General features: G+C 52.1%; 2 protein-coding genes across 2 annotated transcripts; one reads left to right on the top strand and one right to left on the bottom strand.

The window, feature by feature from the left end:
* Positions 1 to 457: 457 nt before the first annotated feature.
* Positions 458 to 8,867, bottom strand: N7446_011844 (uncharacterized protein; the record flags this gene model as incomplete). Its single annotated transcript, XM_058520586.1, has 6 exons — positions 458 to 937; positions 990 to 1,072; positions 1,136 to 1,501; positions 1,562 to 2,158; positions 2,212 to 8,125; positions 8,238 to 8,867. The coding sequence occupies 6 exons, from the start codon at positions 8,865 to 8,867 to the stop codon at positions 458 to 460; spliced, it is 8,070 nt and encodes a 2,689-aa protein (XP_058366872.1).
* A 3,113-nt stretch (positions 8,868 to 11,980) lies between these two features.
* N7446_011843 (uncharacterized protein) lies at positions 11,981 to 16,275 on the top strand (the record flags this gene model as incomplete). The annotated part of the gene is made up of 2 exons (XM_058520585.1): positions 11,981 to 12,478; positions 12,547 to 16,275. The coding sequence occupies 2 exons, from the start codon at positions 11,981 to 11,983 to the stop codon at positions 16,273 to 16,275; spliced, it is 4,227 nt and encodes a 1,408-aa protein (XP_058366871.1).
* Between the last annotated feature and the right edge of the window lie 405 nt (positions 16,276 to 16,680).

Below are 16,680 nucleotides of genomic sequence, written 5' to 3'. Positions count from 1 at the left end.
CCTATTTAACGGAAGCCTATTTATCACGGGAGCCATCTTATACCTCAGCATCACCAGATTGCCGCTAACTATCCCAGGATTTGTACGGTAGCAGCACTCCGCATGGATGTAGACATTAGATTTGTGCCTCATAAATATCACCAGATGCAGTTATAAGGGTACAAATTCAGTCTATTTAAAGCATACCGAGCACCAATTGTGGGAATTGGCGACTTCCCTTAACGCTCCACCTTGAACTTGCGCGATCTGGTTAGCATCTCTCGTACTGTAGTTAAGAGTGCCACTAGACCGTAATTGGTGGTGATGTATTACGTCATAATAGCTTCGCCCGCGTCAACTTGAAACAGCATATTCGAATACACATCTTATTTGATCTCTTTTGGTCTGATTGGTTGCTGCCCGTAACCAGCATACTGGATCCTCCGGAATCGTCAGCTAGCTTTGACTAATCGTTGCCTCATCGAGTATTGTTGTCACCTGTACCCTCCACTAATAGATGCTCAAACAAGAATTGATATCCAGGCTCTATCCACTTCTTCCACTGCGCATCCCCCGGTTTCAATGTCAAATCAAAGATATGCCTTCTGCGTGGCACCACTTGCACCTCACCATCCAGACCTCTCGCCTTCATCTCCTTGATGAAGGTCACGCTCATCTGACATGGGACGACCTCGTCTTTCTCCCCATGAATGATGTACGTCGGTGTGCGATATGACCCGTCGCGTACGTGTGCCAATGGACTTAACGACTGGATTTGGATTGTAGTGGGTAGTAGTAGTCTGTTCAGTGAGCCCGTGAAACCGTTGAGGAGGAGAGAGAGACCATTGCCACCAGCAAAAAGATTCAAAATCAGTTCCGAACGCGGATCGCCTCGGCACAGGAGGCCGAGATTCTCTTCAGAGGCGCCGATACCCTTGGGGCCGTCGTAGTGGGAGATCTGCTCACCAACGTTCAGCATGAAGATTTCCTTCGCGGTGGAGGCGGCTTACCACTTTGCCGGAGAGGGCTCTTTCAATGCTCTCAACATCCATGGTGGGGGCGGGGTATGCTCCTAGATCTCGGAGAGTCCAATCTGGGATAATTCATCAGCAATCCCAGCGAAGGAACCAAAGGGTACCGTTCCGAGAAAACGCACACTCATGCTCAAAGTCCGTTGGGGCGTAAAAGCTCAGAATCGCGGTCGGAGGTTTGACGCCTTTTTCGAAGCAGGTCCAACCCGTTGTTATCGCTAAGTGGCCACCAGTGCTCCAACCCACTACGACCAACTTGTCCACGTCCACCAGAACTCCTTGCTCTTTGGCGATCCCAGGTAAAGTAGTCCGGGCCCAAACCAAGGCATCGCAAATATCGGTGATAGGTCCAGAGTGCACGTCAACCTCAGGACACAAGCGATAGTCAAGGGAGATGGGTAGGAGGTTGTTTGTAAGAAGATACTGAGTTTGGTGAGGGCGGATGGCTCGCCGGGAGAGAGTCATATAACCACCGCCATGAAGCATCAGTGCTAAACGGATTTTTGGATCAGGGAGTGGTAATTGTAGAAGGACAAAGAATGCCTACCTACCGATCGGCATCGGTTTGTTCCTGGATCGATCTTGAGGCGGAGGATAGTAGATGTCGGCTTCAATTGGTAGATCGTCGACCACTTTATATGGCACTGTCCGTAGCTCGTAACGCTGGGTTTCATTCTTGGTTCCGATCTTGTGAAGCCTAGTCGAACCGATGATGATCTGTTGCGTAGTCGACTCCTTTGTCGAACCTGTGGTCCATCCGCAGGAGCCGAACCCGGCTTCCTGAAGATAGCTAACCCATGCATGAGGTGGTTGCAGGGGATAGTTTCTCCCGTCTTTTGCTGACCACCAGCCAGATAGCAACCCAAAGACGAGATCGAACCAGTTGATGTTGCGTGTCAGTTCCAGCAGCACCACGAAGCCGTCTTTTCGGAGCATCGATTTAATGCGCGTACAAGAACGAGTGATATGGGACGTGGCATGCACCACATTGGTTCCAAGGACGAGATCATACTTCGCTTGCAGGGTGGCTGGGGGGTCTTTTTCCAGGTCCAGGGTACAGAAGTCCATCCAAGGATACTGCTGCGAAAATTTCCTCTTTGCCACATTAACCAGCGTGGGCGAGATATCTGTGAATGTGTATTGAACGGCTTTGTTTCGAGATTGGAGTAACTCGCACAGTTGTTTCGTAGTACCCCCGTACCAGCACCGACTTCAAGAATCCGGAATGGCGCTTGAAGATTGCCTCGCGGTATGACTCGGTCCATCAGATCGAGGAGGAGATTGGTCGATGGTTTGAAGAGCGGTGAATCGCTGTAGAACTTGTTGAGCACATCTTTTCCGGTTGGAGTTCCGAACAGCAACCGAACAGCATCCTCTTGCTCCGTCAAACATCGAGCCAAATGAGGCGCAGTCACAGATATCAACTGAGCGTCTGTGGTGTACTTAGGATGGGAGGTAGTCAACCGATCTAACAAGGCCTCAGGAAGCAAGCTCGGGAGAGGCTTTGTCGACCGGGTGATCTGGGATCCTCGCCTTTTGACGATTCCGTATTCTGTGAGGATATCCCACAGACGTGATACGAGCCGGCTGTGCTTTGGCGAGCAATCGAGCTCCGGGACGGTCTCACCCTCTCGGAGGTCGCGGAGACGTATACCCAGTTGCTCAAACGCTTCAGTAATATAGGCGACGGTCAATTCGTCCTGTTGGAGCACAACTGTTTCCCAATAACCAGTCAACCCATGGCGGTCAGCAGCCGCAGTAAATAGACTCTGACAGTCATTGAGAGCCTCAAGAGGGTCGCGGCTGGGACTGCTGTTATTATCGAGGCCTGTATTTCCTAAGCACTCGTCCTTTTGAGAGAAGGAGATGGCTGGTGGTTCCAATGAGGTGGGTGAACGATTTGGCGGGCTGCTGGATGGGGTCAGGGGCTCGTAGACAGCGTTCGACGCCGCACCCACTGTGGAAAGCAAAGTCTCCACGGTGGTGCTCAGGTCCAGCTCGAGCTCACTTCCGTAAATTTCCAAAGCGGACTTCAGCTCAATTAATGATAGAGAATCGAATCCAATAGCATCCAAACTCGCAGTTTTCACGATCGAAGACATATCGACTGCGGCATATTCGGCGAGCACCTTGTACACAGCATCCTTCAACGCGGAGGTTTCAAAATTGGGATTTGATGCGACCTGTGTCGCATCAGCTAATGGTGGACGCATCGGCTGCAACATATTGCGATCGGATGTCTGGTTTAGAAGAGAGACCAAAGCAGTAACGGTGGTAGATAGGTCAAAATCCAGCTCTACTCCGAATGCTTCCTGGACTGAAGATATGAGCTCAATCAAGGAAAGCGAATCAACACCGAGTGCCTCAAACGTTGCGTCTGGTGTGATTGACTGGACATCGATCGCAGCGTACTCAGCAATCAAGGTGAGGATATGCTCTTGCCGCCCAGAGTTGATAGAAGTTTGGTTGAAAGCCGGAGAGAGGAAGGAAGATACAATTCCCGTAGAAGCACTCCTGGAAGGATTCGTTCCAGACAGTGTCTTATCAAGATCAGGCGTCCAACTCTGCATTTTGGGCAACAAACGAACAATTCCCTCAATATTGGTCGCAAGAACCTCGTTACTGCCAATTTCAACATGAAATCGCGACCGCAGCTCATCCACCAGTTCAATGGCTGCCAATGAATCAACACCCAAGTCGGCTATCGCAGCATTGATTGAAATCTCCCCAGGGCTCAGTCCGATAAATTCAGCCATAACTTTCTTGAGAGCTACAATGCTCGCCTCATCAATTCCATTCTGTGTAGATGAAGTGGACGGACCTTCATTGAGGACTTTGGGTGCCGTTGTGGAAGGGGTTGGGAGGTGGATAGCCGGGCAGGCACTGAATTGCTGATTCAGTCTGCTCCGGGAAATTGTGTCGTCCTGAGTAACTGGACCTAGAATTTTATGAAGCGTGCTGAGTGGCAGTTTAGAGAAGTGCATGCCAGTGATTGTCACAACTAAGGCCTCGTCGTTGTCAAGGACAAAAATATCTCCTGTTGCCTTGGCATCGCCCACGGCACAGAAGGAGGCATATACGCGCCCCTTTCGCATGGCTTTAAAATCACAGCCAGGGTGAACGACGATGGAATCTGCACCGGTGGCGAGATAGGCCTCGTCATCTGCGCAGAGATCGCTCGTGTTGACCAGTAGGCCCAGGACCTGAACGTAGTTATCCAGAGCTATGGTATCACAGGCACTAACTGCAGTACTTTCTTCCGTGTCAGAAGCGGCCGGTAGAGCTAATTCTGCCATGACCTCAGTTCCAGCCATCACGACCACGGAGATGCCCTGCAGAATTGAGGAATAGTTTACCACACGGGAGAACAATTTATAAGCCCGGCGAGTTCTGAAGGTCTCTGTCGGCGGTGCGATGGCCATGAAGTTGCTCAAGCGCGCTTTGACAACTCTCTGTTGATACTGGAACTGTCTCGCCTGGTGGTCATCGAGGGCGGCAAAGAGCCTGAAACTGGCCTTCGCATGGACAGTCGATTTGGACTTGAGATTTCCAATTGCCGAACTCTCCACGGTAAACGTCCAATCAGGACTGTGTTTTCCTCGGATAGTCAAATTGACAGCCCTGCGCGTGTCGATCCCAAGTGGGGCGTCGATGCGGAAGTCCCATAATGAAAACCCAGGCCTATCACCGCTATCTAGTACAGACGTCGCAGCCATTATAACGAACTCAATATATAGGGCAGCTGGGCACAGTGGATGGCCGATCACATTGTGGCCTGTGACAATGGACCGAAACCGTTCGGTCAGCGTACCAACGCCAAAGCACAAAGTGTGAGGATCTTGCTGCGCGTCTGTCAAAGGACGGACCAATTTCAACGAGACTCCCTTCGATTCTGTTCGAGGCTCTGGTGCTTTGAGAGTGCGAGTGCGGAGCGCATCCTGGATCGGGTCCACATAGGCAAGCCAGGCTTTCGTACGCTCGAATGAGTAAGGGGGAAGCCATATCGGTTTGACTCCAGCAGTCTTGAAGTTAAAGAAAGAGACGGGAACGCCCTCACGCCATAACTGCGCAGTAGCCTCGCTAACTGCATCCATCGGATTCTGTCTAGTGCCAAGCTTAATGGGTAGAAAAACGTGCTCTTGAGGAGCTAAAACGGCCTTTTTTATCATGGGAATGATTGGCGAATCAACGCCAGCTTCGAGCCAGATGCATGAGCCGAGATGCTGCTCCAGCCGGTGCACCGCGTGATAGAAAAAGACCGGCCGCCGCATGTGCTGAGAGATTCGCTGGAACGAAATATGGCTTACTGGGTCGCGCGTACTACTCTCCACGGGAATCTGCGGGGAGGAAAAGTGACATCGCTCGGCGGCCTCGTCGAGGTCCCCGAGCAATGACTCTGAGAATCGGGAATGGAAGCCGTGCGTGGTGTCTACCTTGGAAGACGCTATGCCTCTAAAGGAAGGTTCCTGGAGCAGAATATTCTCGATGGCGGCAATCGCGTCAGCTGAGCCAACGATAACATGGCTTGTCGGCGCATTGTAGCATGCAATCTCGACTTCTCCCGAGCCGTCAGGCAAACGAGCGATGATGTCGTGAATCACTGCCTCTGTACCGTGGATGACAACCATAGTCCCTTGCTCAGGGCCCCACTTCGACTGAATCAACTGCGCTCGGGTCCTGACGAGATCCATGGCATCTTCCAGGGACATCACACCTGCAACTGCCATCGCAGTCAACTCCCCGAAACTGTGGCCGACGACAGCGTCAACCTTCAACCCGGACTCAATCCATGCCGTGGCACAAGCATATTGCAAGGCGAATAATGAGCATTGCAACAGGACCACATCACAATGGGGCTTAGTTTGGAAAATCCACGGATAAAGGGAGGGCGACCCGCTCCTCACGAGATAATGATCACATCGGTCGAGATGCTGTTGTAGAAGAGGGCAAGATTCATACAGCCCTTTGTGGAGCCCAACTGCTTGCTTGGCTTGTCCACTGAAGGCCAACACCAGCTTTTTGGGAGTCTGTGGGACTTCAGTGACTTTTTCCAAAGCATCGAGGCTCCCCGACAGTGTCGAGATATCCTCAGCGGTGCACGTCCAAGCAAATCGCTGCGGCTTTCGACACTGAAAAAGGGTTAGTGCCACATCGCCAATTTTTGGTGCAGATCCTGCGAGATACTTCTTCAAGCTTCTCGCATTCGCCGAGAGACTATTTCTCGACGCCGCCGTCAATATTATGGGATAAGGGGAAGGCAACCTCGGGTAAGGAGCTGCATCGGGTTTGTCCTGCTGGGGACTTTGGCAGAGCAGCAAGGCTGCGTTGCTTCCCGCCGCGCCATAGCTGTTCACACAAATTGCCCGGAATGGCGCCCTCCATGGTTGAGTTGCGGTCGGGATGACCATCTTAGCAGGTTCAATCGACGGAATCTTCGGATTAAGGCGTTGGAAATTGGCCATTGGCGGGATGAGGCCTTTGTTGATCATGAGAATGGCTTTGATCACCCCTGCCACACCCGCCGCACACTCACAGTGGCCGATGTTGGCCTTGATTGATCCCACATACAGTGCATGTTCTCTTGTCGGACTGGCGAATCCCCGCCTAATGCCTTCGATCTCGACGGGATCTCCGACCTGGGTGCCCGTTCCGTGGGTTTCCACGTATGTGACGAGCGAGGGACTCATGTTGGCCTCTTGCAAAATGTCTTTGTACAGCTGCAACTGCGAGGCAGTGTGCGGAACAGTGATGGACTTGGGGTCACTGCCTTGGTTTGTGGCGATGCCCGGAATGACTGCGAAAATCTTATCGTGGTTGGCCATGGCCTCCACCAACGGCTTGAGAACCAGCAAGCCGACCCCCTCGCTCCGGCAGTAACCGTCCGCTGCCGCATCAAATGGCTTGCATTGGCCTGTTTGACTGAGGAAACCTGCCCTGCCTAGGTCGAGAAAATGTGTTGCAGTCCCTAGGAAGTTGACGCCTCCAGCTAAGGCAGTCGTACATTCTCCGCGTTGCAACGCTCGGCAGGCGCGAGATATCGCTACTAGAGATGCGGAGCAGGCAGTATCGATGACTTCGGATGGCCCCGTCCATCCGAAATAATGGCTGACCTTGCCACTCAAGAAGGCCGTGATCGTTCCCGTCGCGGTGTACGCGTTCGGTGCGTGAGCAGACGTATGCTCCAGATAGTCAATAAAACTGGCGCCGAGGAAGACTCCCACACGGTCACCAGCGTCTCGGCGCTGGGTGGAGCAGATATATCCACTCGATTCCATCGCCTGGTAAGCAGTCTCGAGCAGGAGGCATTGCTGCGGATCCATATAAGTGGCCTCTTTGCTGCTGACTCGAAAGAATGAATAATCAAAACAGTCATGGTCGGTGATGAAGTTCCCATAGAATTTCTGCTTGCTGGCCCATTTGCAGTCTGACTGGACGCGAAAGGAGTCCTGGAAGTTAATGCGCTCTGTGGGCACTTCTTGGACCATGGACTTTCCCGAGGATATGACCTCCCACAGCTCTTCCACACTATTGGCGCCTGGAAATCGACCGGCTAGGCCGACCACCGCGATCGCACGGGAAGACTGGTCCGTTGGGATGCCAGGACTCGGTTCCAGTTCCGGGGCTCGGGTAGGAGACATGCCCAAGAGGGTGAACATGTCCATCTTCGAGATCTGGACCCCAGCATCCCGGAAAGGCTTGAGGGATACGCAGTCTCCGATTCCGAACGCTGCCAGGAAATGTGTCGTTCGGCCGGTGCGGCTCAGATCCATGGCCACTTCGGACAACAGCTGATACCACTCGCACTTGTCGACGAGGATTGTCCGTGCAATCTCGAGCGAGAAGGAGCCTTCCGTGCTAATCTTCGTCGTCCGGTTGGACCTGAAGGGAACCAGGGCACAGGCCGCGTGGGGAATGCGCAATTGCTCATCCGCGTCACAAAACTTGGATAGCTCTTCCACTAACTGGAGATTGTCGGGATGGTGTAATTTCCCTCGCAGGGGTATCAACTGCACGGTCAACTTTTGCGCGACGGCGAACTGCTGGAGCTCCAGTAAACACCTCGCCGGTCCCACGATGCTGACCGTTCTGGCATCCGTGATGGCCGATATATGAGTCTAAGACCAGGCGAGGTCAGTATCAGTCGGTGTCCAGTTCGCCTGACGTCATTTTCGATGGTGTTGGGGAGAGAAAGGGGGGGGAGCGGATGTGGACATCCTCCATACGCACTCCTGGAAAAGACTTAACGATCTCTTCCGCTTGGCCTGCATGTTTCAGACGGATCACCATGATGGTCGACATTTTCGACGGGTTGTCATCTCCCACATCCCCCGCCGCTCCAATGCCCACAGCGATTCGGATAATTTTGCACGCATGGGCGACAATTTCTTCCTCGTCACGGGCGCAGGCCACGGAAACGGCCGCCAGCATCCCCCCACAGTACCCTTGAATTCCGCCTCCGCTGTGGAAATGGTTGATCATCTCATGATGGGTGCGGTTCGTCTGGTCCAGAAACTGAAAGTACTGGGCCAGATGGATGACTAACAAGAGAGGGAGCGCCAGCATCCCCGACGGCACCCCGTCGAGGGCACCGATGCCCTCCTCATCCGAAGAAATCCAGTCGGACAAGTTCTGGAGGCATATGGGGCCATCTTCCAACGTCGCAAAGCCTGGATGAAGCGGCCGGAACGCTGCCCAAACTCGAGGCAAGTCTTTGATGGCTTGTACCAACGGGACCAGGACCGCCTTGCTCCGAATGTAGGAGCGCAGCTCCGAGAGGTATCTATCGGATGGTGTCTTGCTCTGGGGACCAAAAATCGCCAGCGATGGAAGAGGGCCGGAGAACCACGGAGAGGCCATCATGAAGCGGCAGACCTGGAAGGGAAAAGCAATGCAGTGCTAAGAAAAGTTAACGCGCAGCGTCGGAGCTGCAGGAAGCGATGGAGATTGAAGTTGGATATTCGGTTCCAGTATAAGCCTTTTAAACCGCGTTGCTCCACTGCTCATTGTGATTTTATCACGGTGGGTCTACTCACGAGCAGGCATTATCTCGTCAAGTGGGTCTCACCAGAGAACTGGACGCGGCAGAGAAGCTTAGCTGGCTGGGCGCAACTCAATCCACATGGTTGTATCATACGAGGTTGTCGGAACGTGGTCGTTACAGTACGGACTAGTACGGGCATAGCCAATTGAGTACTTGAGAGTGTGTTTTTTATATACTATAGAAAGTGCAGAATAAATAGGGGATGAGCTTAGTAAGGTTGTTGAGAGCCTTACGATCATCAGGCAGAGGGGGTGCTGAATATTCCTCGGACGCACTAGTAAAATTGCGACCCTCTTTTGTTGACAGAGGTCACTCCGTAAACTACGGAGGTTGTTGAAAGTCACGGCCCCACCTAGTAACGTACAGTAATTTACTAGCTAACGGGTCAACATAACCGAACAGTTGAATCAAAAACACGTAGTAAATACGAGAAAATATAACTGTATATCTCAACTGTTACGTGCCAGTCAAAAGGAAGAGATCAATTAGTGCGAATAACGAGGGTAACGAAACCAAAGGAAAAAACCGGAGAGAAGAGAAAAGGTAGAGTTTAAGATCGTGGAGGTTCCTGATAAACCACCTGCCACGATTTGCCTTATTTGCGTGCTTGCCATATTCCTTCGAAGTCCGTCCTAGGTTCCCCCACAGTAAGGGATAGTCTTAGATCGTCACATTAATATAGCTAGTTATTATTATTACAATACTAGTGTATACCAGTTTCAAGTATAAAGAATGGCTGAATAGTATATTTAGTGATATAACAGCGACGGTTCATAAGTTTTAACACCCTCCATGGACCCCATTACTAATTACGTAATTTTCTGCCGGTTTTATGTCCCCAGGAAAAGCGGAAGTGCCCTTAGCAATTCCCCCGGTTTTAAACCCTCATGCCATTTAACTAATACTGTGTATACCATCCCTGACTATCAATAATTGCTTGTACCCGATGCGGCATGGTCTCAGAGAGATGCTTTAGGTGCTCAAGGTTCAATTGGTCCCATGCAAGCTGTGCTGTAGCTATTAAAATAGCCTTTGTCTGCTCATTATTCTTCATATCAATAAGATCAGGCCGAAGCTTATAGATCTCGGCCTTCATTAACGCCCAGAGGTTTTCAATTGGGTTTAAATCAGGCGAATGTGGCGGCCATTCCATTACCTCGATCTCTAAATCCCGTAGAGCGTCCCGGACGACGTGGGCAGTATGCGTTGGCGCATTATCATGCTGAAAAATCGACCCTTCATTCGATATTAAGATAGGTAGAATTCAGAGGTATAGATCCCGGATAACGAAGCGGTTTATACCGCCACGCTCTGATTCCGGATCTCCGAATAGCGGAATCAAGCCAGTTCGACGGGTAGCACCCGAGAAAGCAGCCCAAAACATCTGCTTAACTTGCTTTCCCCGTTGTGGAAGGCCTTGAACTTGTCCGAGTTTTGGCTGGTCTCTTGGCCGAGTGAATGTCCATTCTCGACGGATTCCGATTCCACGTTCTACCGTACATTCATCGGACCAAAAAACACGAGCCCAATCCTCGGGCGTAAAGTGTTGATAACGATAAGCCCATTGAAGTCGTTTAACGGCATTTTCCTCGGTTAAATAAGGTCATCAACTACATCGTCATTTCCGGAGGTTCTCGGCATTTAAGAGTCGTCAGATAGAGGAGGCTTTAACTTTATGAGAAACCTCAGTAAGGAGATCTTCGCGGGTAATTCGAGGGTTTTCGTGAATAGCGTCTAAGAGACGTACTTTTTCGGCCTCATTTAGCTTTTTCGGTCTGCCAGAACGGGGCTTCGAGACACCTGCACCTCTTTCGTGCTCTTTTTTAATAGTATAGCGTATAGTCGAGAGAGAAATCCACGGGTATCTCTTATGAATACGCTTATAACCCCATTGAGCAGAAGCTCACAGATCCTTTCACGGAGGGCTGGGGTAAGTTCTGAGCGTGAAGGCATTATTGAGAGGGTTTAATGCTTTTTAGCAAAGGGTAGGCTTCATGGATAGGGATAAATAAGCTAAAAAACGCGATGTACGTGTGAGTAGCTAGCGTGTTTGAGCTAGGCGGTGTAGTATTATTAAGAAGGCGGTAAATGGGTGGGTCCAAGCGGGGTGTTAAAACTTATGAACCGTCACTGTAAATAAGGTTAAAACTCAAGGCACTGCCTCTTCGAAGTTTCATACGAGCTGAATCCTGCCTATAATCCCTAAAATTTAGTGGTCCTTATTCGCCCGACTTATCGCTTTAACTCTTTCCAAATAAATCATAAACGGATATTAACGGATAGAATGACATACCTACTAAATACGCTAAATACTGTATATTAGATAGCGGAAATCCCTCACGACGATTACGATTCCTTCGGAGAAACCTAGGCTTATAGTAAAGTTGATCCTTCTTTAAAGCCTAGAAGTACGACTAACTCTATAATAGCAATAGCTGAAGACAGGACTTGATTCAATTATATGATATAAATTATAACCATACCGAGCTTCGAGAACGTCGCTGACCTTTAAGCTTTTGCATACCTTGATAAGCTGGTGACGGTATTCAGGATTTTTGTAGCCGAATTAGCGGTAAGTAATTGAATAAGCTGGTGGGGAAGGACGCTGACTTCCAAAATACTGGACGGGTGCACTCTTTAAGTTTTCGGGACTTGCGCTGCGCCCTATTTTTGTTATCGACCTCCGTAGTACTGGTCTTCCTGGTGCTGACGATAAGCTAGACCAATGCCATAAGCTCCTTTATCGTCTCGGAAGCGAGGTTTTACGTAAATACGTGATAGGCCTGGCCTATGGCAGCAAAGTGATCAAGCCAGCGAGTGCAGTGTTCAAGCTGCAGGGCGTATATTAGAGCAGCGTTGAAATGATAATTAGTGGGTGTCCGCCCCTGGCGGTTGCTTTTTCGAGGAGAAACTTGATCCACCCCTCATTATGAACATGGGGGTTTCAGGATACATCGCATCGATGAGTTGCCAGCTGGAGCCCTGCAACTTCCCACCCCTAGTTTATCAGCCGGCTCACCCTGAGGTAGAGCATGCAACGTCCATCCAGCTCTCCGCCCACCAAACCACGCAGCTGACACGCTTTTGCGAGCAAAACGGGGTCAGGTTTCCATCGATTCTTCAGGCAGCATGGGCCGTGATCCTTCGCTGCTATGTTGGCTCGGACTCCATCCTCTTTGCGTACCGCGACGCAGAATCATCCTTCTGGGTATGTGGAGATCAATTCGACGGATCGGATCCAATCATCAAGCATTTGGAGAGGCAGGACGCATCCAGCGCAACGTGCTGGGCCATGCCGGAGTGCGAGTGGCCACAGCCGGGGCAGAACTTATTCAACTCGTCCCTTGCCATTTACGAATCAGGGGAAAATTTGGGGAATCGTCCTGGTACATCCGGTCAGGAGCCGCAAACGCAAGACGGGTCAAAGGTATGCTCACAACAAAAGAAACGATGCCAACCTCCCTGAATACCGGCACCAGTTAACAGGGTCTGCAGCTTCCCATATTAGTAGAGTTTGAACGACATCCAGGGTTTCTTTCGCTCACGCTGCGCCATGCTTCGTCCGTTCTGGATCAACCGCAAGGTCAACGCCTCGCGAATACCCTTCTAGCGGCACTGGAGGGCATCACATCCGGACACCCCTCGCGGCCTGTTGCAGACCTGGAGTTGATCGCAGAAGACGATTTGCAACAGATATGGGAATGGAACCGCTCCATTCCTAACCCACTGAACTTATGTGCCCACCACTTGTTCGAACAACAAGCGCGCAGTACTTGCAATGATCCGGCCATCGCCTCATGGGATGGCAACATGACATATGCCGAATTGGATCGCTGTGCATCCGTCCTCGGGGCCCACCTCTCCAGTCGGGGTATCGGACCGGAGATGATCGTGCCAATTTGCTTCGAAAAGTGCCGATGGACTGTGGTCGCCATGATGGCGGTGTTGAAGGCAGGAGCTGCCTTCGCTACCTTGGATCCCGCACAGCCTACAGAGCGTCTCGATACCACCATCGACGAGACGAAAGGAACTCTCGTGATCGTGGCGTCATCTCAGGCGGGCAGGTTCGACCGCAGCGATCGCGAAATCCTCACCAACATCCCGGAAATCTGCCAACAGCCAGATGCGCTGCCGTTTACGGCATTCAGCTTGAGTGTGCAGTCCAGCAACCTGGCATATGTCGCCTTCACCTCAGGCAGCACTGGCAAACCAAAGGGCGTGATGCATCTGCATTCTGGTGCATGCTCCGTCATGACCATGAAGGATCGAGGTGGCCAGGACACCGGGTACGGCCCCGGATCTCGCATCCTGCAATTCGCCTCCCAGGCGTTTGCCGCCAGCGTAGTGGAGATCCTCAAAACGCTCGGCAATGGCGGGTGTTTATGTATTCCCTCTGAAGAAACCCGTCTCGGAAACATAGCTAACTTCATGGCGGAGCGAGCTGTCACCCGCGCGTTCTTCACGCCGTCGTTACTCAAGCTTTTCACGCCTGAGAGCTTTCCCACCTTGCAGATCCTGCTGGTGGGCGGAGAGCCAGTCTTGCCAGATCTCATTCGAGCATGGTCCGGGAAACTGAGACTCATCGAGGCCATCGGCATGACCGAAGGAGTTGCGATCCAGACCACGATCACCCCGGACGGTCAGGTGGCCCAGATCGGCCAGACGATGAGCGGCGCTGCGTGGATCGTGGACCCAGAAAACATCCATAAATTGGTGCCCATCGGCGCCGTTGGAGAGCTTCTGGTGGAAGGGCCTTGCTTGGCGAAGGGATATCTCCATGACGACGAGAAAACCAACGCATTTGTGGATATGCCCCTGTGGTCGGCCAATGGTCCTGACCATCATCCCAACCGCAAGTTCCGCCTCTATCGTACAGGCGATTTGGCGCGGTACGTCAACGATGGAGTTGTCCGGATTCAGGGGAGGAAAGACTCCCGAGTAAAGCTACACGGGCAGCGCATCGAACTCGGAGATGTCGAGCACCACATGCAGGCTGGGCTACCAGTCTCGATGGCAGCCGCAGCCGACGTGGTGGCCCCATACGATGCCGATGATCAGCCGTTCTTAGTGGGCTTCGTATTTGCCAGCAAGGAGCTAGGGAATCCAAACGGCCCCGGATGTGACCTGGCATCAGAGACCACACGCGAGCAGATTGCCCCTCTCGTGCCAGAGCTCAAGCTGCAAATGGCCCTTTCGTTGCCATCGTACATGGTCCCAACAGTTTTCCTTCCCTTGGAATGCCAGCCAACGAATACATCGGGGAAATTGGATCGAAAGAGGCTGCGTCAAATCGCATCAGCGCTTTCCATCGAACAGTTCCGGTCTTTCACTCATCGGGCGACCACGACAAAGACACCTCCCTCTACACGCACGGAGAAGATTCTCCAATCTCTGTGGGCGGATTTGTTCAACGTAAACGCAGACCAAATTGGGTTGAGCGACGATTTCATCATGTACGGTGGGAACTCTCTGACAGCCGTCAAACTGGCCGGTCTGGCACGAGCCCGGGGGATTCGTTTGACGGCGGGAGGCATCCTCCAGAAACCCGGGTTGCGAGAGATGAGCCTAGTAGCGAAGGCTGTTGATTCTGCAATGCCTGATCCAAGTGCAGACACCAACACAACCCTTACTTTCGACATGGAGACGCTGCAACACGCCATCTCGCCAAGGGAGATCGAAGCAGTTGCGCCTGCCACGGACTGGCAGGCTTGGGCAATCTATACCGGCTCGTTGAAATCGCGAGGATGGACGGATTACCTTTATTTTGATTTCCGAGGCGCCCTTGACATCTCACGCCTGGAGCACGCTTGCAGTTGCATCGTGGCACACTTCCCCATTTTCCGAACAGTTTTCGCCGTCCACCGCCGACGGATGCTGCAGATCGTGCTGCGAAATTCTCCAGTGGAGCTCATTCAACATAAGGGGAGAGGAGAGACAGATGATCCCGACGCTGTCGCGAAACAGGTTCACGATCGCGATCTCGCTAGCACTGTGTCCATGGGCGACCCAGTCCTGCAGTTTACTCTCGTCCAGCAGGACGTGGAGCACAATGTCCTCGTTCTCCGGATCTCGCATGCACAGTATGACGCGCTCAGCCTTCCTCTGCTATTTCGAGCAATCAAAGACGCATACAACGGCCTAGCTCTCCAACCTGCGCCCTCATTTATGGATGTGCTCCATTGCACGCAGGAGGAGGATATCAAAGCGTCGGTGCGATTCTGGCGTGATCGCCTCCAAGGGTCGCTGATGACGCAAATTCTCCCTCGATCGAAGCCCACCTACCACAACATAGTGAACGAAGCGATGACGCGGACGATTCCTCTCCCTTCCCTGCTGCACCACCGCATCACCACGGCTGCCATTGTCCACGCTGCCTGGTCAATTGTTCTCGGCAATCTCTCGGGCGCTTCCGACGTGGTCTTTGGTAGCCTCATCTCCAGACGTCATTCGTCCCTGAGTGGCATTCAAGACGTTCTCGGCCCGTGTTTGAACATCACCCCGGTGCGGACGCAGTTCAGCCCTTCGATGACTGTCGTCGATCTTCTGCGGCAGGTCCAGGCTCGCCAGGTGGACTCGCTTCTACATGGACATGTCGGTTTCCGGCACATAATCGAGGCATGTACGGATTGGCCATCCTGGATCCGCTTCAGTTCGATCGTCAATCATGTACACATTGCGGAGAACATGAGTCCTGTGGTCCGTCTCCGGGACGACCTGACGTTCCAGTTTGATGTCTTCGAGCCAGCACACGACAAGTCGGATTTATGGCTGCAGACGAAGCCTACCGGGGAGGAGATGGAAGTTGAGCTGAGATTCTGCGGGGCCGTCATTCCCAGGGCACTGGCGGAGCGAGTGTTGCAGCGGTACTGTGAGGTCATCCAGCGTCTTCAGTCTGACGTCGATGCGCCCCTTTCGTCCCTCGTCGGCAGCGAGGTAATATCCTTCAGCCTTCGCGCACCGCGTACTGTGACCTCACACGCCATTCTTCCATTCGTGAAGGCGACATGGCGGGAGGTGCTGTTCCGTGATGGCGAAGACACCGAGAACATCTCTATGTCCACCCCCTTCTATGAAGTGTGGGGAGACCTAGCTGGTGCGACTGCGTTATGCCAGATTTACCGCCGCAGAGGATTTGACGTTAGCGTGGAGGATGTCGTGGATAACCCGACCGTGGAAAAGCAGGCGCAGCTTTTAGCTTCGCACCCATTGCTGAATGGCGTTTGAGAGGAGGCAATATACAATCCCAGGCTCCTTACATGATCCGACATGGTTCGAGATATCTATCTTCCTTTAATCTTTTCCCTTTGTTGCCTCCGTCCATGTGGGTTTTTGTTTTGCGGAAGGACTACCTACCTTCAGATTCCAGATGATTGATAATCAGAATAGCATAGTTATGTCGAGCATGGTTGTCCAATACCACGAGGTGGGAATGGTACACTCACATGACTTGACACCGATGCCAACTAGGCCCTATTTTGTATGCACATTGGGGACTCTAGGCATTTCTGAGGAGCAACTCTCGGGAACCGCGGCCTCTCATTAATTCCGCAGGAACCAGTCCCACCAACATGCAGAGGTATATTCAACATATCCTCTGACCACCCATTCTTTTGGTCTCTCTTTCCTCAA

Source organism: Penicillium canescens (genome assembly GCF_028828765.1).
Source record: "Penicillium canescens strain IBT 15451 chromosome Unknown utg000009l_segment0_segment0, whole genome shotgun sequence".
Classification (NCBI taxonomy): domain Eukaryota; kingdom Fungi; phylum Ascomycota; class Eurotiomycetes; order Eurotiales; family Aspergillaceae; genus Penicillium; species Penicillium canescens.
This window is presented reverse-complemented; position numbering and strand designations above follow the sequence as displayed.